Below are 25,833 nucleotides of genomic sequence, written 5' to 3' on the forward strand. Positions count from 1 at the left end.
GAGGAGGAGGACAGGGAGGCCTCTCCCTTCTCTCACGGGGAGGAGACGCTGGCGGCTCCCACACTGCAGCTGTCCACTCGGTGAGCCTCCTCCACGAAGGCTGTGAGGAGGGCCCACCCTGACCCTGTTAGCCGTGACGGGTCTGTGTCCTCACAACGGCTCAATCCAACTCCCAAGGGGCGGCTCTCTTGATCCTTAAAGCACAGAGCACCAGGGCCCAGGGGTCTCAGGGCAGGCTGGGCAGGGTAGATGGGCACGAGGGGAGTGGGCACCAGGGGGTCTGCTGCCTGACCTCACTTGGCAGCCCGTGCTCCAACCTCAGAGGGGGACACCTAATGCTGCTTTCAGGGAAGCTTCAGGGCCGGGTGACAATCACAATGAACACCCTGATGGAAGGGAAGTGGAGAGAGTTAAACGTGAATGAAAAGAGATCATTCACCTTTGGGCTGAACAATGGAACGGCCTGCACAGAACAGGCCAATTTTGCTCAAAATGGAGCACGGGGTTCTCACATCCCTGCACAGTGCTCGGCACCACAGCTAAGCTCGAGTCTGAGCAGAGGAGAGGCTCACAGTGAGCTGGAACCTAGCTCTGTGTTTACAACTGTGTGCGGGGAGAGACTGGAGGAGGAGACACAGGACAGGACGTGGGAGAGGGGCAGGTTTGTGCAGCCTCTTAGAGCTGTGGCTTTGCTAGACACCCGCTGACCAGAAACCCCCTCCACAGGCGGAACCTGTCCACTCTGGCCGGGCATGATAGTAACCACTTGTGTTAATTATCTTACAATAGGTGATACCAACAGGGAGCTTGGAACCAAGAAGTTACCACCAGCTGGAAGAATTTGGGAGAAGATACCAGCCCATAATAAGCTCTGCCAACCTCCCAGGAACCCTGGTGCTGGAATCCATCTTGGCTGAGAGAGGCACATGCCACCAGCAAGGATCCTGAGTCAGAACAAACACAGGCCAAGCAAGATGACTGGCCAGAAACAAGCCGGTAACTAACCCCATTCATTACCTTAAAACCAGAGACTGTGAGCCATGTGGAGAGTGGCTCTCTTGGGGTCCTGCTGTTCTCTGCCTGGGTGCCCTTCCCAGTTAAGTCTTGTGCTTTTTCAGCACATGTATCACCTTGGACAATTCATTTCTGAGCATTAGACAAAAGCCCACTCCCAGGCCCTGACGAGGCTTCCCTCCTGCAACAGCTTCAACATCAGGAAGACAGGCTTCTGGGGACCCTGGTAGGCAGCTCTGAAGATCAACAATGAATTGATGATGTTTCCGAGGTCCGGGTGCTCTGGCCCTCCCAGCCCTGGACTGGGATGAAGTGAAGAAGCCAGGAAGCGGGGATGTTCACAAGCCCTGACTCTGCTACCTCTGCACATTGACACTGCACCCCCAAGGCCGGGAGCCTGGAAGCCAGGCCCCTCCGTGTCTCACTTGGTCCCCAGGACAGTTCAGTTCAGTTCAGTCACTCAGTCGTGTCTGACTCTTTGCGACCCCATGGACTGCAGCACACCAGGCTTCCCTGTCCATCACTAACTCCCAAAGCTTGCTCAAACTCATGTCCACTGAGGCAGTGATGCCATCCAACCATCTCATCCTCTGTTGTCCCCTTCTCCTCCTGCCTTCAATCTTTCCCAGCATTAGGGTCTTTTCTAATGAGTCAGTTCTTCCCATCAGGTGGCCAAAGTATTAGAGCTTCAGCTTCAGCATCAGTCCTTCCAGTGAATATTCAGGACTGATTTCCTTTAGGATGGAGTGGTTGGATCTCCTTGCAGTACCAGGGACTCTCAAGAGTCTTCTCCAACACCACAGTTCAAAAGCATCAATTATTTGGTGCTCAGCTTTCTTTATAGTCCAGCTCTCACATCCACACATGACTACTGGAAACACCATAGCTTTGACTAGATGGACCTTTGTTGAGAAATTAATGTCTCTGCTTTTTACTTCACTGTCTAGGTTGGTCATAACTTTCCTTCCAAGGAGTGTCTTTTAATATCATGGCTACAGTCACCATCTGCAGTTATTTTGGACCCCCCAAAATAAAGTCTCTCACTGTTTCCATTGTTTTCGCATCTATTTGCCATGAAATGATGGGACCAGATGCCATGATCTTAGATTTCTGAGTGTTGAGTTTTAAGTCAACTTTTTTACTCTCCTCTTTCACTTTCATCAAGAGGCTCTTCAGTTCCTCTTCCCTTTCTGCCATAAGGGTGGTGTCATCTGCATATCTGAGATGTATTTCATATTTCTCCTGGCAATCTTGATTTCAGCTTGTGCTTCACCCAGCCCGCCATTTCACATGATGTACTCTGCATAGAAATTAAATACAGGGTGACAATATACAGTCTTGACATGCTCCTTTCCCAATTTGGAACTAGTCTGTTGTTCCATGTCTGCTTCTAACTGTTGTTTCTTGACCTGCATACAGATTTCTCAGGAGGCAGGTCAGCTGCTCTGGTATTCCCATCTCTTGAAGAATTTTCCATAGTTTGTGGTGATCCACATAGTCAAAGGCTTTGGCATAGGCAATAAAGCAGAAATAAATGTTTTTCTGGAACTCTTGCTTTTTGATGATCCAATAGATGTTGGCAATTTGATCTCTGGTTCCTCTGCCTTTTCTAAATCCAGCTTGAACATCTGGAAGTTCATCGTTCACGTACTGTTGAAGCCTGGCTTGGAGAATTTTGAGCATTACTTTGCTAGCATGTGAGATAAGTACAATTGTGCAGTAGTTTGAACATTCTTTGGCATTGCCTTTCTTTGGGATTGGAATGAAAACTGACCTTTTCCAGTCCTATGGCCACTGCTGAGTTTTCCAAATTTGCTGGCATGTTGAGTACAGCACTTTCACAGCATTATCTTTTAGGATTTGAAATAGCTCAACTGGAATTCCATCACCTCCACTAGCTTTGTTTGCAGTGATGCTTCCTAAGGCCCACTTGACTTCATATTCCAGGTTGTCCCCAGGACAAGCACACAGGAAATACAACTAGTTTGCCACTGACTGGGTCCCGAGGTCTCAGTGGAGCCTCATATGGCCCAAACACACGCATCTACCCCCAGACCCTCCAAGAAGGGCCAGCCCGGGCTGGTTTCTGGGCCCAGCTCCCACTCCAGGATCTGACCAGGGGTCTCTGCCATGGTCTCCCCAGCAAGCCCCCTCCAAGGGCCCATGAGCCCTGCACACCCGTGACTTGGGTAACAAGGGTCCTGCCCCCACTACCAGAGAGCACCTATCAGTGGGGCTGGGTGCCCTTCTTCCACCTGGCAGACCCTCAGTAAGAAGAAACCACTGCTGTCTCCATTGGGGCAGGGCCAGGATTCACATGCTCACCCAGGCTCCCGGCTCGGGCTGTGGTCTGGGGACGGCTGCGTTCGAACCCACCTTACCTTGCTGAAGCTCAGACAGTCTTTGTCCTGGTCTCTGTCCTTCATCTCGAAATCATAGAGCGCTTTGCCCTGGGGCGGGGCAGGGGGCAGTGGCCGCACGCTCTGGACGAAGCCGGCAGGCAGGAGGCCATGGTACCAGAGCTCGTCGCCCCGGCGCTGCAGGACGACAGCGTCCCCTTCACCGCACCTGAGTTCCCCAGGCTCTGTCCCTTCAAAGTTGAGCAGGGCTTTGCCAGCAGGTGGTGGGGGAGGGCCCTGGAAACAGAACATGCGTTACTCAGCAGCTGCCTGGCCAGTGCCTGACCTGCAGGGCCCCCAAGTCTCAGAGCCCAGGACGGGGGGATACCTCTGAGGAATACAGGGTACTCACAGCCCACCGGGTACACACAGCGCTTGGCACAACAGCCTAACTCAACTCGTTCCAAAAATATGGGCCACGCCCTGCTGGACGGGGTCTGCAGGGGGTCCCCAGACATGCCCCAGGCCTCCCTGAGGGCTGCCATGCACTGAGCTGGCAGGATGCTGAGGAGGAGCTGGGAGACCTTCATGCAGACTCTGAGAGGGATAGGGCCCCTACCCAGGCTCTGGCTCCAGAACGCTCTGCCCACTACTGCGTGCTGACTGGTCATCCCCTGGGTGCCATCCCCCCTGCTGCATTCCCAGCCACCACCATCCCACAGGACGGTGACTCAGAACGTGTGTCTGGGGGTTTCAAGCTGAAAGGACAGACTTGCTGGGCTGTTTCACACCCCCTCACCCCGCACATCACCACTGCAGGGCCTGGGGGCACGGGCTCCAGGCCCACCAGGGGGAAAGGCACCCCTAGGGCTGAGAGCGCTAATGAAGGGTCTCGGCTGCCCTGCCACCCCCATCTCGCCTGCCATGGCCCCTGGCTTCCGGAGGTCATGGTGGCCTCATCTATAAGAGCCCGAGGCAGGTCCTTCTAGGTGGGACGCCCCCGTCCTCCTGTCAAAGGTCATCCAGTCCGCTACCCTTCTGATCTGCTGTCTGGCCTCGAGCCAGTCTGGGGCCCCCTGCTCTTGGGTAACATGGGTCCACTGAGCCCCACACCTCGCACCTGGGGCAACTGCCAACTAATCCCCCGGTCTGGTTTGTGTAGGCCAGGGCGCCTGAGTTTCTCTCCTGCTTCTCTGCAGTGACCAGTTCCCATGGGTGCCAGCCTCTGAGCGAGGGAAAGATAAAGGCCAGATGCCTCCGGAGCAGAGACAGGAGTGGGCCTAGCAGATGGCTTGGGCTCCTGCCACAGCCTCAGGCGGAGGTCGGAGTGCTGGGCGGGGAGCAAGAACACAACCTTACCAGCTCCAGCCACACCTGCTGAGGTGGCCACGCTGCTGTTTGGTCCTGTCGGTGGACCGGGAGGTGGCAAGAGGAGGCAGACTAGGGGAGCAGGACTGGGAGACGGAGAGACACCCACCTCACTAATCCCCTCCCGCCCCTCAGACTGCCAAGACCAGCATCTCCTATAGAACTGAGAGGAGGGGCCATCTTAAGTTTCGTGGTGGGGAGGGGGAGGTGCACTCCTGGGGGGTGAAGAATAGAAGTCAGATGGAGCTAGGGGGCAGTTGCTGTGTGAACCCGAGCCCTTCCCCTCTCCTGGCAATGCTTGGAGCTGGTGGGTCTCGCACCCCCAGCCTCTCACCCTCTCATGCTTGATGAGATGAACTAAGGAGTCCATGAGGAGGTACTGCAGGTGGACGTGGGGCCAGGAAAAGACTCTGCAGATATCACAGCGGTAGCCAGAGGACCCCTGAGACCAGCCCCGGGCCCAACCTCAGGAAGCCCACGGGGTCTCTGCAGCCCGTCCCTCTAAGCACCCCTCCGAGGGACGGCTGAGTTGAACACTGCTACCAAGTGCCACTCAACAGGCTCAAGACACCCGGGAAACAAGATGAAAGGCGAGTGAGAGGGACACACAACTGGGGTGCCTACACCGATTATTAACACAGCTACCCCGTGGGGCATCCGTGATAATGAAGACAGATGACGTTGGGCTCGCGGCTCAGGACTCGGATGTGGAGGAGCTGCGGGATGTCACGCAGGCACAGCAGCGCCAGCTCTGTCTTCACTGGGATCAACATACAGGTGAGCTCTGCGGACGCACTGCTTGCACTCGTCTGCCCATAAAGCCCCCAAGAGTACTTCCCTCAACCAGGTCTCACTATCTGACCCCCGGAAAGACAGGGTGAAGAGTGTGGATGAAGAACTCATTCAGTCTTCAGACTCCAAGGACTCGCTGGTTCTCCCACCACGCCACTCCCCAGGGGGCACATGTTACAGTGTGGGGGCCCCCAGAACAGGCACCACCTGCTTCTACATTCGAGGCTGCATCCCCGACCCTGGCCTGGTTCAGATCACTTACTCAAAACACCTACCAAATGGCTTGCCCTATGGGCCGCCAAGCCAATCCTAGGATAACAGTCGGCTTAAGGGCCTTGGGCTGGAAGGACTTCTCCCAGGATGGGAGGTTGAGAGTCCACACAGCTCTAAACCTTGTTACCACTGGCTGGGCCCAGACGACCGGAAATCCCCGTGGTCACTCAAAGAGGAGCCAGGCCAAGCTAGGGCTAGGAGCTGGAGACACAGGGCCTGCCTCCTGGGAGAGACACACCCTGATGAGTTCCCTGGACAGCGGGTGGGCCCCAGAGGGAGAGCACCCAGCCTCAAATTAGTCAAATGTCTCAGGGTCTCAGAAGGCAGCAGTGACGGCCAATTGTCCCCCAAGTCCACCTGCTCCTCCTGTCAGGAAGAATATTTCAAGTTTCAACTGGCGCAAGCTCACCAGTTAAGAACTTTACCTCCCAGCCCTGCTCGAGGGGAGCCCTGGCCACACGCCAAGATTCCAGTCAATGAAGGCAAGTGAGAGGGACTTGAGCCAGTTCTGGGCTGAGCTGTGTTTTGCAATGACATTTAGGAGGAAATTCCATATCTAGTCCCTCACCTCCCAACACTTAACCAGCACCTCCCTCCCTGGGGGCAGAGGAGGGGGTTGCAGTGTTTTCCACAAAGATGACACTCCAAGCAAAGGAGGGAAGGACCAGGTCCTCACGTTGGGGAGCAGGGCCCGGATGTCACATGAAAAAAAGGAAACTTTATCCTGATTGAGCCGCCGTGTTTTGAGATCTCGTCAGCAGGTTAGCCTGTATCCTGCCTGGGTCTGAGGTGGGACTTACAATTTCTTTGCTCATAAGCAGTTTCAAGTCAAAGCGCTTAACATCGCCCTGGAGGTCATCACACACACACTTTCCTTCTAACATGGACACTCAGATTTAGAATTACCTGAAAAGGCACATGTTACTAATGTATTTAACCAGAAAGTCCCTGTCTTCTAGTCTACAAATTTCATCTGTAACGAAGTTGTCACTATATCACACTCCAGCTGGGAGGTTCTCGGGTTTTACTTTTATCGTAGGTTAAAATTTAAGCTCCTTCTTCTCTTTTTCTTATTAAAAGCTTCCTTTGGATCCTGGCTGTTTCTTTCTCTCTTTTATTTTGATGGCTGTTTCCTTCTTCATGTTTGGACACTTGTTTCTCCAAGAACTTACGGGATACCATGATACACCAGGTCCTGAAGCAGGCTCTGTGCCTCTGGGGAGTGAAACATCCCTTACCCTGAAGGTCATGAAAGCTTGCAACTAAAGACAAGTGCACAATATGTCCCCAGACAGGTGGAGTGAGCACAACCCCAGGTTTGCAGCACAAACACTGGGCTCCAGGCGTGGACTTTTCTTCCCCACGCACCCTGGAGAGGCAGGGGTGCTCTGTAATGTGCAGTTCCCAAGGAAAGCCCAACGTCTTCTGACAAGTATGAAAAGGTGAGGTAGAAGGTCAAGGTGAGTGCAGCCAAGGTCAGAGACGAGAGTCTACTCACCCTGGGGGAGGAGGGCACCTGTTACACTGGTGAGCAGCCCCACCAGGCACGTGGGGAACAGGCTCTGCACTCAGGCCTGGCTCACACACCAGGTCATCAAATCCACCCTCCCACATTCCCCAGGAACCTGAAGAGGATAAGGAGCTTCTTATCTCTTAATGGAGAACCCTCTATGAAAAAGACTCTCACGGATCGCTGACTGAGGCAAACAAGTGTTTCAGGAGCCTGGATGCAGTCCTAGAAAAGGCAAATGCTTTTAAGCACAGAAAACAGCCAATAAAGAGCCCAGCTCTCCAGCAGGAACACAGGCCAGAGGGTACAGTGAGGATACCAGCAGGCCTGGCACCTGCACACATTAACTCTAAATTGCATCCAACAGAAGTGATACCAGAGAAGTAGAACCCTGTGTGACACCCCCTCTCCCTCCTGCGTGTCTGTGGGCACTGGCTCAGGGCCCCTTTGATTCTAGGGGACATTCCATCCTGACTCACACTCACTGTCACCCCTTCACAGTGAGGACGGGCTCCTTCCTCCTGAGCACCAGGCTACACCCCTTTCCACCCACCAGACACTCACATCAACCCTATGAGGCTGGCCTTATGTCATTGCCACTTTGCAGACAGGGAGCTAAAGCATAGTGAAGTTCAGTAACGCGTCCGGGTCCCAGAGGTGGCAGAGTGGTAGACTGTCCTCTGGAGCCCAGCATATACCTGCCACTCACGCTGCTCCTGATAACATGACCACTTATCTAGCTGTAGACCCTGAGCCATGAATGCCAGGCAACTTGATTACTGCTCACAGGAACCGTGAGAAGTAGGAATCAGTCATTACTGCCACTTGACACGTGAGAAAAACTAAGAGGCAAATCAGCTCCTAGATGTCGTGAGGCTGGTAAGAGGGGGCCAGCCCTCTTCTCTTAACCACCACCCAAACTGGAGAGGTGAGGGGCCCTGACAATTCTCTGTTTAGTGCAGAAGGAAAAGGGAAGGTGGATTGTTGACCATTAGGCTGGGAAGGTCCAGACTTGTGTTGCATTTATCCAGTTTGGAGAATTGTTCATTTTTCCACTCTCAGGGAAAACAAGCAAACAGCAGACTGACTCTGAGAAGCTCCTAGTTATATTCTGGACAATGGTTACCAGATGAGCGTATGACCAAGCCCCTAGAGGGTCTGTTTGGTGGTGTGTACCCCAGTGCTCCCCTAGGAGATGAGGGGCTAGCTGCCTGCAATTCCCCAACAACCCCAGGTCTGTTGTGGCCTCAATCCAGGAATGCTCAGCCAGTCATATGTCCCCACATTCCACCCGGGATCCTGCGGGAAGGTCACTCACCAGAGCCTGCTTTATAGGGAGGGGCTTTGTGCTGAGATCTCCAGCCACATATGAAATCTCCAGCCACATATGAAAGGTGTCTGGGTATCTGGGGGACAGGAAGAAAAGCAGAGGCTTCTCATTGGCTCTGTCCTTTCTCAAGAATGAGAGGCAGATGGCTCCTTTCAGGCCCTTATTTTAGCCCTCACTAACACCACCTTATTTTAAATACTTTAAAAAAACATCATTGTTTCAATGCTACCAAAAAAGAGCTGGATCATAAACAAGGCTGAACACCAAAGAATCGATGGTGCTGGAGAAGACTCCCAAGAGTCCCTTGGACTGCAAGGAGATCAAAGCAGTCAATCCTAAAGGAAATCAGTCCTGAATATTCTTTAGAAGGACTGATGTTGAAGCTGAAGCTCCAATACTTTGGCCACCTGATGCGAAGAGCCAACTCATTGGAAAAGACCCTGATGCTGGGAAAGATTGAAGCCAGGAGGAGAAGGGGACAACAGAGGATGAGATGGTTGGATGGCATCACTGACTCAATGGACATGAGTTTGAGGAAACTCCGGGAGATGGTGAAGGAGAGGGAGGCCTAATGTGCTGCAGTCCAAGAGGTTGCAAATAGTTGAACACAACTTAGTGACTAAACAACAACAGCAAGGGAAAAATAAGGTATTTATAAATATCCAGGTTAAAAAATAATCAGTTGCCTTAGGAATCCAGCTCCGAAGACCAGAGGGAGACCACTGTTAGAGCAGGTCCCAGGCCCTGGAGGGATCGGGGGTGACTGGGCATCGGCACGTTTAAGGGCCTGGCTGTGCAGGACGTGATATGCCCTCTCAACTTGTCCACATCACACGACAGGCGACACACTCACCGGCGAGCTCTGTGGAAACAAAGACCTTAGGCGATAATCTGATGGACAAATTTCATCTTTTGATGTTATTTGGCAGAGTCACTACAAGATGGAAAGGGGGACTTCCTGGGGACAGCTTTGCTCCAAATGTGCTCCACGTGCAGGAGAACCGGCCGGCTGTGTGCCGTCGTGCCCACGGGAAGTCCCTTCTCGCCTTCACGCTCTCATGTGACTTCAGAGTGGACGTAGGCAGACCCTAAGGTGTCTGCCCAGGGCCAGGGTCATTCCTGGATGGGGGTGGCCGCTCCACCAGGCCAGGCTCGGCCACACTCACCTTCCACCGCACAGGCCTCCACATAGCCCAGCCCCACGCTGATAGCAGAGGCGGGTGCGCAAAGGCCGCCCTTGTCTTCTGTCAGCTGCCACACCGAGGCCTGGCTTGACTGTTCATTCCCCGATAAGAACAGCTGAGAGGAACCCAGTGGTTCCTGGGCATTTATCACCCATGGCAAGAATGTTTCAATGCATTTGTGAGAACATGATTAACATACTGTGTAAATTTAAGAGCGTGGTATGCCTCTCCACCCACACAGGCAACTAGCGGCTGCCTGTGGACCCCAGAGTCTGTGAGACCTGCCCAGCAGAGACGCTGATGCCCCCACCTCCTGCCCAACAGATAAAGCTGGTCCTGCCCACCGGTCCTGCCCACCGTGGGCAGCCCGCCTGCTCAGAGCAGCAGGGAATTAAGAAAGGTGTCCCGGCATGGCTGAAAGCACAAAGCCTTCTGGGCAGAGGGGAGCCTGGGGCCCCGTACGCGGGGGTGGGAAGGCTCTGTCTCATTCCCACACAGCCCTGAGAGCAGGCAGGGTCAGAGGCAGCGTGAAGCAACTTGGAGGGGCGGCCCTTGGTCAGAGCTGAGCTGTTGGTGAGAGGGAGGCAGCCCTGGCCAGAGGCTCAGCCTTCACAGCATCTGCCAAAAGGCTGGCCTCGGTGCCCTAGGGCGTGAGCTCATGTAAGATGGAGCCCGAGGATACAGCAGGCTCAGTGCACAGAGGCACAGAGGCCAGGGCGGGCAGGACTCAGGCAGGCTGAAGGGGCTACAGGCCATAGCCCTCTGGGTAAAGAGCCTCCGCTGCTGCCCTTACAGTCAGCCTCAGCCACTACAGGGCCAGACCAAAGCGCCTGGAGGACCGGAGACACTGCACTGTCTTCTCACTGCAGCTGGAGGGAAGGCCACCGTCTTGGACCCACCACCGGCTCGCAGGCCTCCGAGGCTCAGTGTGGACGGGCTCAGACACTGAAACACCAACCACCCCCAGTTCTGCCTCCTCCTCCTCTTTTCTCTCTGCAGCCCACTTGCTTCATAAAGAAACCAATTTGATTATGAAAAGAGCTAACCCTCGGCACCCTCTGTGCTCGGCACATGTTTCAGGGCTCCCATCACAAATATGCCCAGGGTTCTAGTGACCAGTGGTGAGCAGCTCAGGGACCCTTCCAGAGGGTTCCCAGCCCTTCACACAGAGCCCGTGCATGGTGGGTCGGTCTCTCTCTCTCTCTCTCACACACACACACACACACACACACACACACATACACACACCCCCCTCCTCTTGGGGCTGGCGATGGCAGTCTCTGTTTCACGTCTCAGTGCAGACGTGAAGTACTACCTTGTTCCACCTGTCACCCACTTGCTTCCTGGAAGATGGAGCGTTCATTTATACAACAGTACACGGAGATTACATACTTGAAAAATCTACAGTATAAAAGTCTTGATGCTTCTGAGATATGCCAAGATGAGAAAAAGAAAAAAGGAAAGAGATGGGGCAAGGAGGAGCTTGCCACTTCTCTTTAGTTTTGCAATAACATTTGAAATCAAACCAAAATTGAGGAAAGGCAGCATTCTTCCTGCCCCTGGCAGTGCAGGCCAATCATACACATTCACTGTGACCGAAGTCGGGCACGGGACGCGTTCCTGCACTTTCCCTCAGGGAACCTCCCACAGCCGGAGAGGAGACAAACAGTTGGTACAGGCACATGCAGCTCATCATGCACATGCCTTGAAAACCTTTGAACTTTTGCTTCCTCTGGACGAAAAGAAACACTTCTTCAGGGCCAGGAACATTATGGTGTTCCCTTCTCAGTGCCTGGTTCCATGACTGCTGGTCCAGGAACCCATTAGACCCAAAGCTGCAAGTTCCCCAGAGAGACTCCTGGACACTGGTTGCTTTCACATGACTTTCTTTTTCTGTTTGCTGAGCTCCACACACCACACAAGCACCTGAAGGTGGGTAATGGGATCCAACCACCAATACACAAAGGTCAGCTGTTTTTCTATACACAGTCAACAAGCAGAGTATATAAGTTTTAAAATACTTTCTTTGTTGCTACTACAGTGTGTTAGTCGCTCAGTCATGTCTGACTCTTTGCCACCCCATGGCCTGTAGCCCACCAGGCTCCTCTGTCCATGGGATTATCCAAGCAAGACTAGTGGAATGGGTTGCCATTCCCTTCTCCAGGATTATAAATGGTACTAGGAATATATTTAACAAAAAATACGCATTTCTTTTATGGAGAATATTATGAAAGTTTATTGAAAGACCTTAGAGATCATTGAAATTAATGGAAAGAAATACTATGTTTTTGAGTAGGAGGATTTAGAAAAGCTATAATTTTCTCTTAAATTGATGCATGGTTCAAATGCGTTTCCAATGGAAATCCCAGCAGGATTCTGACAAATTAATTCAAAATTCATGTGGATCAGCAAAGTTCCTTTTCCTACTAGACATCAAGACTTTAAAGACAGTATAGCAATTATTAAAACATAATGGAATTAGGGATAGACAGGCAGGGGGGACTGAGTCAGCCCAAAAACAGCACCCCACAGAGAGACGTGATCTTGAGCATGGGTGCTCAGGCAGCAGGGGAAGGCCAGGCGTCTAATAAAGGGTGTTGGCAAAATTGGAGCATCCACACGGGAAAAGATAGCCCTTTGCGTCACACCGTATGAAATTATTTCCAGCCAGATTACAGTCTTCGACATGAAAAGCAAAACTATGAAACTTTTAGAAGCTAATCTAAGGATCTAAGGTAGGAAAAGATTTTTTAAATCAGACACAAGACAGACACTGACCATAAAATGTGTTCAATTCAACAACACTAAGAAAATGTCTCTTCATCACAGGACACTAAAAAGAAAAAGATAATCCACAAGCTGGGAGAAGATATTGAGTAGTAGTCCCCAGAACATATAAATGAATCAGTGGTTAGAGTGTCAGCGGCCATCCCTGACCTGCTCTCACCTCCAGGATCGGGCAAGACACTCCACCTGGCTCTCGGCTGCCTCACCTAGGAGGCAGGCATCACCCTACTAGGAACTACTTCCCTGGGAAGGATTAGAACTGTCAGAGTGTCCAAACCACTGAGAACGGTGGCAGTAACCAGAGATGAACACCGTCTGCTTGTTTTCAAGGAAAAGGCAGGAAATTCCAACAGGCATTGAATAAAAGACAGACGTGAATGGTCCATGAGTACCCTGGTCACTTGTCATCAGAGACCTGAAAATTAAGCACACATGATGCCATTCTAACCCACCAGGTTGGCAAACATTGAAAAGTGTGACAATACCAAGTGTTTGCAAGGGTATAAAAACTAGTTTCTGTCTGCATGGTCGGTGAGAGGCCTGCGTGCAGGCCCAAGAGCACAGCCCAGGGATCGGATGCAAGAACACGCTTCCTCATGGGCAGGGAATGCCCCTGGGCTAAGCGGGAATATTCTGACTTGTCCATCATGGACACTGTCCAGTGGGAATGCTGGATGCCTCACGTGAGGACATGGCAAGTCCTTGATGAGCAGGAGAAGGTCATGGAGAAACCACAGTGGTTCTGAGCACAGAACGTGTCCGATCGACCACCCAGACCCTGTGGACACATGCATCCATGTCCACATCCTTGTGTGGCTTCACCCAAAGGGAACGAAGGAAGGATGGCAGGGCCTCAGGTCCCGTGGGTCTGGTTGTGTGGAGACATCCCCGCCTGTCCCGCTCTCACTGTCAACTGCACACACGAACCCCCTCTTGTGTACAATGCATCTCCCAACAAAAAAGCTGCTAGAAACAAAGCTTACAGACTTTCATCCTAATCTAAGCACTGCGCACACTTTTAACCCTCCAAGCTTTTCACCAGCAGTGGTTTGGAATGAAGGCCTAAGACGCTCCTGTTGGGATCAGGAGAGGCATCCATGATAATTGCAGGCCCCACACATGGCTGCAGGCCTGGGGTTGCTGGAGGAATGGGGGTCTGCCTGGACACTGGGTCAGGGAGGGGGTGGTAATGGCTGTTTTTAAGTTAACTGTTTTCATTAAGGTGCCGCCATGTGAAGACTGAGCCACGAGTGGCCACAGGCTGAAGCCCAGGCTGCCAGGGGGGTGTTCCTGGGCAGCAGACTGGGAGGTCACAGAATAAAGAACCTTCCAGCTGAGAAGAGAAGAAAACTGGGAAGAGAACGGGCTGCCTGGAGGTGGTGAGCTCCTCACTGTCTGGGGTCCAGGCAGACAGCAAACAGCCGCTCTGGGGGCTGCAGTTAAAGAGGCTGAGCCACGGGGAGTGGGTACCAAGGAAGTAAGCAGGGCAGGGGTCCCTGATGTCCACCTCAGTCCAGAGATGCTATGACTTCTTGTCTTGCTCTGTGGAGACTGACCCACCCACTTGGGCGGTGCCAGCACTGCTCTGTACAGGTCAGACTGAGCACTGCTTCCGGGCCACGTAAGGACGTGTGGCCTGCTGGGTGGCTCCCACACTGACCTCTAGGGACCACTGAGAGGCATCACACCCTTTGTCAACCTCCAGCAAAAACAAAACCACACATAAATTTTAAAAAGTTTCTTAACACAAGCCAAGGCCTGTCCCAGGACGGACTTTCCTTGCAGAGTTGAGTATCGTATGTTCCTGTATGAACCATCATGTCACTTAGAACTGGGGACACAGAGGGCCTGGGGAGGTGACGTCTGTCCTGCTGCTTCCAGGAGAAGATACATCAGCACATGTGCTCGAAAACGTGTGGAGTTCAAGCTCACTGGGCCTTGGGAAAGAAGATGTGGTGGGATTAGAAACGGATTCCGGTGTCTGCACATCTGTCCTGTCCTCAGCATCTCCTTTACCACCAGGAGGTGTCCACAGCTTCCAGCAGGGAGCTCAGAATAAAGGTCAGCTTTGCCTTCTCAAAGCATGACCGTTAAAGAACATAATTTATAAATATTAGTTCACAGACCATCAGCATGGTTTTCCTTCCAAGGTAAGTGGTGGCCACAACCTTCATCATTATTTTAAAATCTAAAAGATAAACTGAAACCACTTCACACCCACAAGAAGGGCTATAACCATAAAGAGACCTCAGTGGCTGTTGGCACGAAGGTCAAGAAACAGAACCCTTGTAGTTTGCAAGCGGGAATGAAAAATGCTTTGGTAACTCTGAGCAACTGTCAGGCAGCTCCTCAAAAGATTCAACAGTTACCATGCTATCCAGCAATTCTGCTCCTAGATCAACGAGGACACTCGTCCACACACAATCCGGACAAGAACATTCATGGCAGGACTCACCACAGCTATCACGAGGTGACGGCAGCCCAAGTGTCCACAGGCTGACAGGCATCAGCGAGAACCAGTGAGCCTCTCCATGTGACGTGTTACTACTCGGCCGTACAAAGAATGGGGTGCTGACACTTGTGACAGGCATGACAAAACTCTGAAAATGTGATGCTAAGGGAAAGAAGTCAAACACAAAAGGCCATATACTAATCCCATTTACATGGAGTGGTGAGAATAGGCTAATCCATAGAGACGGGAAGCAGCTGAGTGGCCCCAGGGCTGGGGGACAGGCGGGGACCGGAGGAGAGGGAGGGACTGCTACAGGGTGTGGGGTTCCTTTCTGGGGTGACGAAAATGCTCTGGGATCAGTGCGCTGGTCGCACGACTTTGTACTAAAAACCACTTTAAAAGATAAAAATGGAAACTTAGAAACTGAAAGGTGAGCCCTCTGAGCCCTTTGGGGACCTACACTGACAACAAGCATGGACATCTGCAAGCCAGGCTGGCCGGCAGTCTAGAACAGGGTCCGGACAGTCCCGCCACTGCAGGAGGGCGCATGCAGGCAGCCTTGCCATCCAGGTTGGGTCACGCTGGCACTGCTCTGTTGGGGGCTTATTTCGTGCCCCTCCCACCTCCATTTATATTCCTCCTGGGGGTGGGGGCACCACAGACGACTAGCAGATAACCACCGTGGTTGTTCCTTTAAATCTCACGGAACACTCCTTGGGATGGTGTGTGCTCCGTGAGCCCATGTGTGTGCCCGTGTATCCCCATTCATGGAGCACACACAGAGCCTGGAGTTGGAGTCTCCCAGCCTCTTCTTCAGGGCATCCTCTCCGGTATGACTGGCCTGATGGGGACCTGCCCCCATGTCAGCCTGGACTGAACACCTGACGACCTCCAGACCAGGACCTGATGAGCCAGAGGGTCCGGATGCCCCTCAGAAGTACAGGCCCCCTTCGTCCCACGCCTCGTCCACAGGGGCCAAGCCCCCTCCGGGGAGCGCAGCTGGGAGCCCAGCACGTGGGCAGAGTAGAAGCAGCAGAGTGACTGGGAGCCCCCATCTTTGCTGACATTTCGATGAGACTGCCTGGGGTCGGACAGACACAGACAGTAGAAGAGCCCCCTGTGCAGCCCTGACAGCCAGGCAGCACATCCCACGCTGGGCTTTCCTATGAGTCTGTCTACTCATTAAATCCCCATTGAGCCAGGGAAGCGCCACCTCTTGGCCTCATCTGAACATTACAAGGCCTGAGCGTGGAACTTTTAACTGATGGCAATAAAGCTGTCAGCCCAGAGCTCAACGTGGTGAGCACACAGACCGCACAAGCCTGACTGCCCAGGTGGAGAGGGTCCTCATTTGAATTCTTCTCTGCTGAAAACCGAGGATTGAGCTGACAGTCCATAGCTTAATGAACTGGAGATCACGTCCCCAGGCACTCTTTGTGCTCGGTTGCTGCACCTTTTAAGTGTGATTTCTGCACTGGACTGTCCTTTCACATCTGACCGGAGGCTACTGCAGGTTCACTCATTCAGCAAATCCAGCCTTGCTGTAGCTCTCAAGAGCCAGCACACACATTGCTGTGCAGGCCCCACCGTGAAATTACTCAGAGCCTTATTTAGAAATGCAAGCTTCCTCAAGACTCACGGTGTTCCTGGTTGACTTCAGCTCAACTCTTCGCTCCGTACCATGGGCTCCTGCCAGCCTTCCTGCCAGGCTGTCCTGGGAGGCAGTTCTCAGGCGTGGCTCGACCTCCTCTTGGCCTGGCCACCCTCATGCACAGTGGTTTTACTTGCTTTGGGGTTCCAGGCTATTAGAAGCCGTGCCGGGTATCCTGTCTGTCTGTCCCCCACTCTAATCAGTCCCTTCCTTCTTTCCCGCCCATCCTCTTGCCTTGCTGTGCCTTCCAGTTGTCAGGGTGACTTTTTAAGAGCCATCCACTCCTTGAAATGCGGTATTTGCCTTGGCTCTGAATGACGACTTTCCGAGCTCAGACTTGCAGGAAGTGACCCCAGCTTCCACTCCATAGTGGCCTCAAGTCCCAGCTATGCTGGGCTGTGGAGGTGGTGGGAGCTCACCGGAATCTGGAGAGGATTTCGGTTTTCTCATGGCCGGCCTCTGACGTCAGATGTAGACAAGCTCCTCCTTTCACATCTCCTGTGTTCATCCTGGCAGTTAGAGGGAGACCCTCACCCTCTCCGCTCTGGAAACCTGCCTTTCCTCAAGCTGCCCGCAGGGACCAATCTGACACTGCTGTCATTCATTCATGTTTACCAGGTCTCTGCAACCACAAGACAGCTGTATTCAGACAGGACTCCTAATCTGGCAAAATTTCATCCTCTGTGGGTGTGTCTCATTTCTTGTAATCCATTAAGCCACTGAAGAGTGTTTGTCAAAATTCTATTTTAATAAAAACGCCACTAACACACTTTCCTTCCTTTGTTAAATGGAAACAAAGCACAATCTAATTTTTAAAATACTACAAGCAGATAATCAGGAATCAACAACTCCGTGCCCTGACTCCACTCATTTCCACTTCAAATGCTTCCAGTCCGTGGCGGCTTTGGTAGTGAAGGATGTTCAGAGGAAGAGGCAATCTGCATGCCACACTTGCTCCACCAATTTTCTAAATTAAGTGGCAAGAGAGTGAAGGAGCAGCGTTTTGATGAGAACAGCCTAATTAAAAGTGACTCGGGGGGTGTGAGGCTTGCTCCTTTGCTGCCTGCGTCATCTCAGAGGTGGCACAGAGCAGCAGTCCTTGACAGACGTGCTCCCGGCCTTCCCTCGTTTCTGTGACTTTTGACTAATGCTCATCAGCAGTGACACGGCTCTCCTCTCTGAAGCTGGTTGGTACCCACAGCCGTGTTCTGAGCACCTGTGAACAACCTCTGATGATGCCTTACAAATGTCTGTCTGGTCCTGGTTAAAACCTTGCAAGATGCAACATTATCCTTGGTTCACAGGTTTGTGGCTCAGAAAGCTTATGGAAGTTGTACAGGGTCCCACAGATGATGGAGCAGTGTAGGGGTCCGAGTTTGGTCTGGCCACAGTCCACGCCCATTTGGCACACAAGCCCAGGCACTGTGATTTTCTCCAGACGTGGTCTGTCTGCACGTAGGAGGCGGCTTACCACCGGAAGCACCTGCCTTCACATGGACACTTCATGGGGATTTCACACAGACAACAGTTCTGAGTCCTGTGTGATGAAGAGTGAAATTTTGACATGGGCCCTGGTGACCTCAAAGCCAAGGGCTGGGAGGTTCAGCTCAGGCTGGTGGGAGTCTTGGTGGCCCCAGAGGACAAGCGTGGATCCCACAGGAGAGGAGCCTCCTCTTGACCATGGAAACTGACCTTGGATTAGGAAACCCAGGGGGATCCGAGATAGCTGAGTTCTTCCTGTTCTTTGCAGGGAACAGCCCCCGGCTCCTCGTGCTCACCTGGCCCTGAGCTGCCCCGGGGGGCTAAGGAAAGAGCCAGAGCCTGGGCCCTGCTCTCCAGCGGAGGGGCCATAGGTGGTCACACAGGGATGGGAAGCACCTCGCCTCTTGACCCCTTCCATGCTTCCCAGAGACAACCACGTGGGCAGGCCCAGCAGGACCAATGCCATTAGGACATCAGCCACCCTAACCCCAGATGCACTCGGGGCTCCCGGCCACATCCTTCCCATCCTCACCAGATGCCACACAAGGCTGCCCTCAGTGTCTTCATGAAGCCAGGACCAAGACAGAGGGTTAGGAGGGCTTTGCGGAGTGGGGAACTTCTAGACTTGGAAAGACAAGCAGGGGCTCTTGCGGGCAGTGAAACTTCTCTGTATGACATGCTAACAGCAGGCATAGGTCCTTGTCATCATCATTCAGTCGCTAAGTCATGTCCAACTCTTTGCGACCCCATGAACTGTAGTCCATCAGGCTCGTCTGTCCATGGGATTTCCCAGGCAAGAATACTGGAGTGGGTTGCCATTTCCTTCTCCAATAGGTCCTTATACATTTGTCAAAACCTGCAGATGATGCAACCCCAAGCATGCCCATCACTGCCCACGTGGCCTGTGGACTCTGGGTGATGATAACATAGGCTCGTCACCTGCAAGAGATGTACCATCGGGGGTTGGGGGTGGTGGGGGCTGTGCAGGTGGGGGCCGGGCATATGGGAACTCTGTACCTTCCTCTCTGTTTTGCCATGAACCTAAAACTGCTCAAAAAGTAAAGTCTATTCTTTTTTTTTTAAGTAACAGAACTCCTACATGTGTGACAAGCTCTCTTCATGTCATGGACTGTATAAAGGCCACCTGAGCAGCCATGGGCACAGGGACACACATGCCCACTGGCTCACCTGTACTGGGCAGGGAGCCAGTGTCTAGAGGAGGGACCCCAACACATTGAGCCCCCAGCCAGCTCGAGGGGCCACCAGCCACCAAGCAGCCATTTCCCACCATCAGCTGGGTGGAATAAGCCTCACCCTCCTCCGTCTGTCATCCTTCCCACGTCAGAGGCCCCGCAGCACCAAGAGCAGACCGGCTGCTGGGCAGGCGCCCACACAACCTCCAGGTCAATCTCCTGCTGGCCCTCAGGGCAGAACTCACCTTCTCCCACTTTGCCCCTCTTTCCTTCAAAAGCTCCAAATCCCTAAATATCAGAAATTTTGCAATTTGGACGAAAAAATCCTGATATACCTGCGTGAAACCTAATCTCAGACCTAAAAACCACCCAACACATCTCGAAGGCTCCGTTTCCTCCCAATGACGAAGGCATAGGTGGACAGGCGTTCCTGTCCCACAAGAGCCAGGCAGGGACAAAGGGCACTGGGGCTGGATGGGCGACACTGGACAGGAGGCCAAGGTTGGGGCTGGACCCAGGAGGCTTTACACTTGCCACTTTGTCAAGAGGACAGTGCAGTGCTTGACACATGGTGGGGCTCACCTTCGACAGGAGGCCCCAGAGAGCAAGTTGAAAAACACAGCCGCTTGCCAACAGCACACACCAGCAGAAGCTGCAGCCTGTCATCTTTCTGCTGAGGCCATGCTGTGTTCCCACCATCCAGCCCAGCAGCCATTTTCCGTGCATGACTGGCCTTGCCCTGCTGGACACAGCAGAGCACTGGGTATGGGGGGGCCTATGGCCAAGGGTTCCTAGGAGCCTTCCAGCCATGGGGCGGCTCTGGGAACATCCTGCCTACGCAGGTCTGTGATGGCCCATCGAGTACACTTACTACCATCCAGCTCCCTACTCAGTGACAAAAGTTGAGGCCAGTAACTCTTTGCAACCCCATGGACTGTAGCCTGCCAGGCTCCTCCATTCATGGGATTTCCTAAGCAAGAATACTGGAGTGGGTTGCCATTCCCTTCTCTAGGGGATCTTCCCAACCCAGGGACTGAACCCATGTCTCCTGCATTGCAGCCAGATTCTTTACCAGCTGAGCCACCAGGGAAGCCAGTATAGTTAAAGCCCACATTAAATAAAACCAGAGTGTGAAGGAATTTACAGAGTAAGAAACAATCTGGTGGAGAGGAGTCCCTTTAAGATGAGTCAGTAGGGACTTCCCTGGTGGTCCAGAGACTAAGACTCTGTGCCTCGAATGCAAGGGGCTCGGATTCGATCCCCAGTCAGGGAACTAGATGCCACATATCGCAACTAAGAGTTCACATGCCACAGCTAAAGATTCCAAGTGCTGCAACGAAGACCGAAGATCCCATCCCATGTGCCACCATTAAGACCCAGGACACCCAAATAAAAGAAAAAAAAAAAAAAAGATTCATGAAATGATTCATGAAGGACCAGGTTTGTCTTAGCATCTAAAGAAACTGACAAATGTATACACAACCATAAGGATGATGCAGAGTGACAGATGCGTGCAAATTAGGATACAGACACTCTTCCCCAGGGCTGGGGTGATGAGAGTGAAAAAGTTAACTGTTCTGTTCAGGCAGTGGCAGTCTGCATGCCAGCAGCAAGGAAAGGCTGAGATTCAGGCCACCGGGTGGCCCACTGACTCTGGGCACCACATCCCTGCCCTCCTGGCTACACCCAAGCATCGTTATTGAAATCCTGAGCCTCTAGAAGATAACTGAGGATTTATCAATTTAATCATTTCAGGAAAAGCACATTCTTCTAAACTGTATTCTAAGCCCTGCTTTCTTAAACAGGCTGCATGACACACGCGGCCCCTCCTCATGTTCCCCTGGCTACTCGCCCAGGTCGCCGCTGCCTCCGCCCACCTTCAGGTACCGGCTCAGGCCTGCCACCTTCTGCCTCGGGGCCCCACCCATGGGCCCAGGTGCTCAGAGGGTCTTCTCTGCTGCCTCTTCCCTCTCCCCTGTTTCAGGGAGGAAGGTCCTGGGGCTCCGTCCTCTCTGTACCCCCAAAACCCTCCAAACCTCCTCTCACTGCTCCTCCTCAGGCCTCTTTGCTTCCCAAGCCCAGCACCTGCTCTTTCCTACTAGCACCTGGAAGGCCAACCCTTCTCCTCGGCTCCTGCTGCCACGGTGGGAGGGTTACCCACCCTCAGTGTCTGAGGCTGACCGCCAGAAATGGGCTTAAAGCAAACACCACTACCCAGGGAGAACGTCCCTTCCATGAGCCAGGAGACTAGACCCCCCTGAACACTGAGCTCCAGAGCATTCCCTTCTCACCCTCTTGTGCTCACAAAGCTTGAGAGGCAGGTCCATGTTGGCCGAGTTGTGTGGCCTCAGGCTAAGTAAGCAGCCCCTCTGGGCTTCAGTCTCTTCAATGCATCACACCCACAGAGGGCACAGAGCAGCTGGCACACAGCAAGCACCCAAATGTGAGGACCAGGGATGCCCCAGCTGTGGCTGCACTCCCAGTGACACCATGACCTTCTGCAGTGACCACAAACACAGAGCTCCATCCTCGAGATGTCAGGGTGAGGTCTGGCCCTGCCCAAGGAGGATGGGTCCTGATATCGGGCCAGGGCCGAGGATGCTGGTGCAGACGAGGGTCCCACCCATTTCCAGGTCCCGCCTGGCTCCTCAGTGGAGGTGATGAACACAGGACACACAACCCCTTCCCAGTGGGCTTGAGCCAGGCCCCCCTCTTTCATCCCTTCTCAACCCTCTAGACAGGCCACCTGTCAGTCTCTCCTGGTTCCACCTTAGTGCATTTGGAAACAAAACCCGAGAGCTGTTGGAGGTTCCTCGACAAGATAAAAACATAATTACCACAGGACGCAGCAATTCATGCCCCAGAATACACCCCAAAGAACTGAAAGCAGGTGTTGAAGCAAATGCCCACGCAGCAAGCTCCATGTAGCACCGCTTACCACAGCCCAGAGGCAGAGGCAGCTCAAATGTCCACAGGTGATGGACACATAGAATGCGTGTAAGCACACGGCGTATGAGCCTTGAAAAAGAAGGAAATCCGGGCACTTCTGTGGTGGTCCAGTGGCTAAGATGCCACACTCCCAAAGCAGAGGGCCCGGGTTTGATCCCCGGTCAGAGAACTGGACCCCACGTGCTGCAGCTACGAGTTCACGTGCCACGACTAAGTGCTGGCATGCTGCAGCAGGAAAGCTCCCACCTGCCGCTCTGGAGATCGAAGCCTTGCATGCAGTAGCCAAGACCCGGCACAGGCAAATAAATAAATATTATTTTAAAAGAAGAAGGGAACCTTGCCACAGGCTACAACACAGATGAAAGTTATAAACATCATGCTGAGAGAGAGAAGCTAGACACTAAAGGACATGTCCTGTATCATTCCCTAACCCCAGAGAAGCAAATTCAGAGTCAGAGAGCATGTGCTGGGGGCGGGTGTGGGACAGAGAGTGACAGCTTCGGGAGTGCGAGCCAGGCAGGGGTGACAGATGTACACCTGAAAATGGTTCCGACGGGGCATTCATGTGGTAAAAGACAGTGAAAGATCATAAAGGGCCAAGAACTGAACTTGTTAGAATTCTAGCCACAGGGAAGGGAGGATTGAGACCTGAGCAGCGGTGCACTCTGTCCCTCAGGCCTCATACATTTTGTTTACTAAAATCTGTGATTCTTTGTAAGATTCTGAGTTTTCAAATAAGCAAGGTGCCAGTTCTGAGTAGCTGACATATCTTTCAACCAAGGAGCACACCGCAGTCTTGCCCTGGCTGAGGTCAAGCTGCGGGACTGGCCACATGGTGCCCAGGTCAGCTCCACGACAGTGCCAAGCTCTTCCAGCCTGAATGCACCACCATGAACAAGCATGGTTGAGGTTTACAGAAACATCAGCTCCGAGGTCTGTGTGACTCTATCCACAGCTAGGGGCTCTGTGTTGGCCCACACCATGGCTACATCCTCCATCCGGTGCTGACAACAGAGCAAAGCGTAAGCAAAGAAAGCCTTGAGAGGGGGTTCTTCTGTATTTCCTGTCCCTCTGATTATTAGAATATAATAACTGGACAGAAAATGAGGAAGTGACATTTGGGCACAGGTACAGAATGGGACAGGTGCACAGAAAGACAAAGGATCTGTCTCAGTGTCACCTGCTCATCATGCGAAGTCAGGGCTGCTCCCAAAGTGAAGCCAGAAAAGACAAACTCAAGCTCCCCTCGGCTCCACCAGTCAGAGGGAGCTTCCAGAGATTCCCCTCTGACTGGTCCCAAGTCACCCCTCAACCATCCATGACCCCAGGAAGAGCCAAACCAAAGGGAAAACACCCCAGTTTCAAGTGCTGCCACACAGAAGAAGGGGCTCTGGGCAGAGAATTGGCATTGGTCTTGACCCCTAACCCCAGCCCCTGACACCCGACCCCACTGGGTGCCCCTGAAGATGCTACAGTAACAGGTCTCAGATGGCACGTGTGATGCTGGATTTGGGGATGAGGGCAGTTTGCCAAAGGAAAGTTCAGTCTGTGAAAAGGTTCCTTTGTACATTTGCTTTCCCAACAGGCATATCTGAGCAATGGAAGCTAAACACCAGTGTCGCTGGTGAGCAGGACGCCAGGCGTGGATACTTTTCTGTCTCAAGTCATGGTAAGAGAGAAATAAAGACCTCATGATGGTTATACAGAGTTGAGAAAGACACAGCCTCCCGTTTACAAGTCACAAGCACACCGCAGAGACCTGTGTGCCCAGATCAGTGTCTGGAGCCAAGCGCAGACCCCGGGGTCCGAAGCACACGCGGGACCACAAGGCTCTACTGTAGCCGCCAGAGCTCTTGTCCGCCCTCCTCCGCTGGCGTTTTCTGCCTGGGGACCAGATCCCTCTTCACTCATCCCCTCACTTCCTGTGGATCTCGATGCAAAGCACTCACTCCGCATCCATCTGCTCCAGCTCAGTCCAGGCCCAGCCCTTCTCCTTCAGGACCCCCTTGGCCTCCACTTGGGTGCCAGGCCACCCTCTAAGCCCTCATGCCTGCAGAGCCAGGAAAACACGTGACCACTTAGCTGTCTGCAGCCTTTAGACAAGTTCAGGTCTTGAGCAGACCGGCTGGCAGCTCACAAGGATGGAGGCTGTCAGTCACTGAGAACTCAGGGAGCCGGGCACCCCATGCACAGGGCTAGCAGGCTGCCAGCATCCTCGAGGGCATGGGGCCACAGCCAGAGCTCTTGTTCTGATTTCCCAGGAAGGTGGGGGGCAGTGGGCACCAGGTTGAGCCGGGGGCCGGTCCTGCTGGCATCCACTCCCTGCAGGCGGAGGGAAGGAGGGGCCGGATGGAGGAGAAGGAGCTCCTGAGGCACACGGACCTCCCACCCTGAGCTGTCCACATGGAGACCAGACGCTGGCACCAGGGCCTCATCCAAGTCCTTCCCTAAGGAGGCCTCAGGGTGGCCAGCCCCCTGCTGGAGACACTTGCCCTCATGCCCACCGCCAAGCTCGTCCCTGTCCTCTGCCCCGGGTGAGCTTCCCTGCCTCCCTGCCTGCTCAGCGGCTGCACTGTGGGCCACGATGCTCTGACTCCAAACTATGTGGGGGGGGGGTGGGACCCTGCTGGCTCTGAGTCCTCCCCTCCTGGAGCTGCTCTGCACGGCCTGCTCATCACCCAGCAGTTCTGAATCTTCTTTGCAGGCTTTTAATTGAATGTTCAGCCTGGCTGTACACGCTGGGCTTTGTAAGCATTTTAATCAATAAATGAGCCCGTACCATGACCACATCCTCCATCCGGTGCTGACAACACAGCAAAGAGCCTTGCAGGGGGTTCTTCTGTACTTCATGTCCCTCTGATTGTGAGAATATTCCAGGCAGAACTGGTATAAGATTTGCCAAGTGCAGGTGCCCTAAAGTCAGGGTTTCCGTGTCCCCGAACAAAAGGAAGCTCCCAGTCCAGCACCGGGTGTCCCCTACCCCGGTCCTCCCTAAGGAACAATGCCTTAGGGGACGGTGCCTCTCCATACTGGAGCATGCCTGAGGGTCACCTCAGGAGGCCAGGTGCTGGTGAGGGCAGGCTTGGGGTTCCTCTCCAGGGGCTAGTCAGCTCTGGTCACCAGGTGGCAGAGTTTCACCTCTTCGCCCCCTTCCCCTCTGTTGTGGGCTTCCTTTCAACTGTTTTACAAAGGAGTCTCCAAGAAGGCAGGCAGAAGGCAGTCTTTCCTATGATTTACAGCACTTGAAATAACAATACTAACATGAAATCAGGAGTGACTCCGCCTGGGGACTTGGCATGTCGGAGCCACACCGTGACCCCCCAAGACTCCAACCCCGATGCCCCCACTGTGGACATGTGTCTGGGCAGCTTAATGTCCCAGCTGTCTCTCCTGCCTGGACCAGAGCTCCTTGAGGGCAGAAACTGACTTGTCCCTCTCAGCTGTTCACTCGGGGCCCAGTGCTCGGCATGCAGTGGGCACCAGGGAGCAGATGATGTGGACATGGCGAG

General features: G+C 53.3%; 1 protein-coding gene across 3 annotated transcripts in view; it reads right to left on the reverse strand.

Moving 5' to 3' along the window:
* The window catches only part of SH3RF3 (SH3 domain containing ring finger 3), a 159,845-nt gene that overhangs the window by 78,838 nt on the left and 55,174 nt on the right, over positions 1-25,833 (reverse strand). For all 3 annotated transcript variants that reach the window (XR_009739385.1, XM_061432504.1, XM_061432503.1), the window contains exon 2: positions 3,396-3,650. Coding sequence is in view for 2 of the 3 variants with exons in the window: in XM_061432504.1 (XP_061288488.1) it covers positions 3,396-3,650 (255 nt within the window). In the remaining variant the exon portion in view is untranslated. The remainder of the gene's footprint in view (positions 1-3,395; positions 3,651-25,833) is intronic.

Source organism: Bos javanicus, chromosome 11, assembly GCF_032452875.1.
Source record: "Bos javanicus breed banteng chromosome 11, ARS-OSU_banteng_1.0, whole genome shotgun sequence".
NCBI classification, from domain to species: Eukaryota; Metazoa; Chordata; class Mammalia; order Artiodactyla; family Bovidae; genus Bos; species Bos javanicus.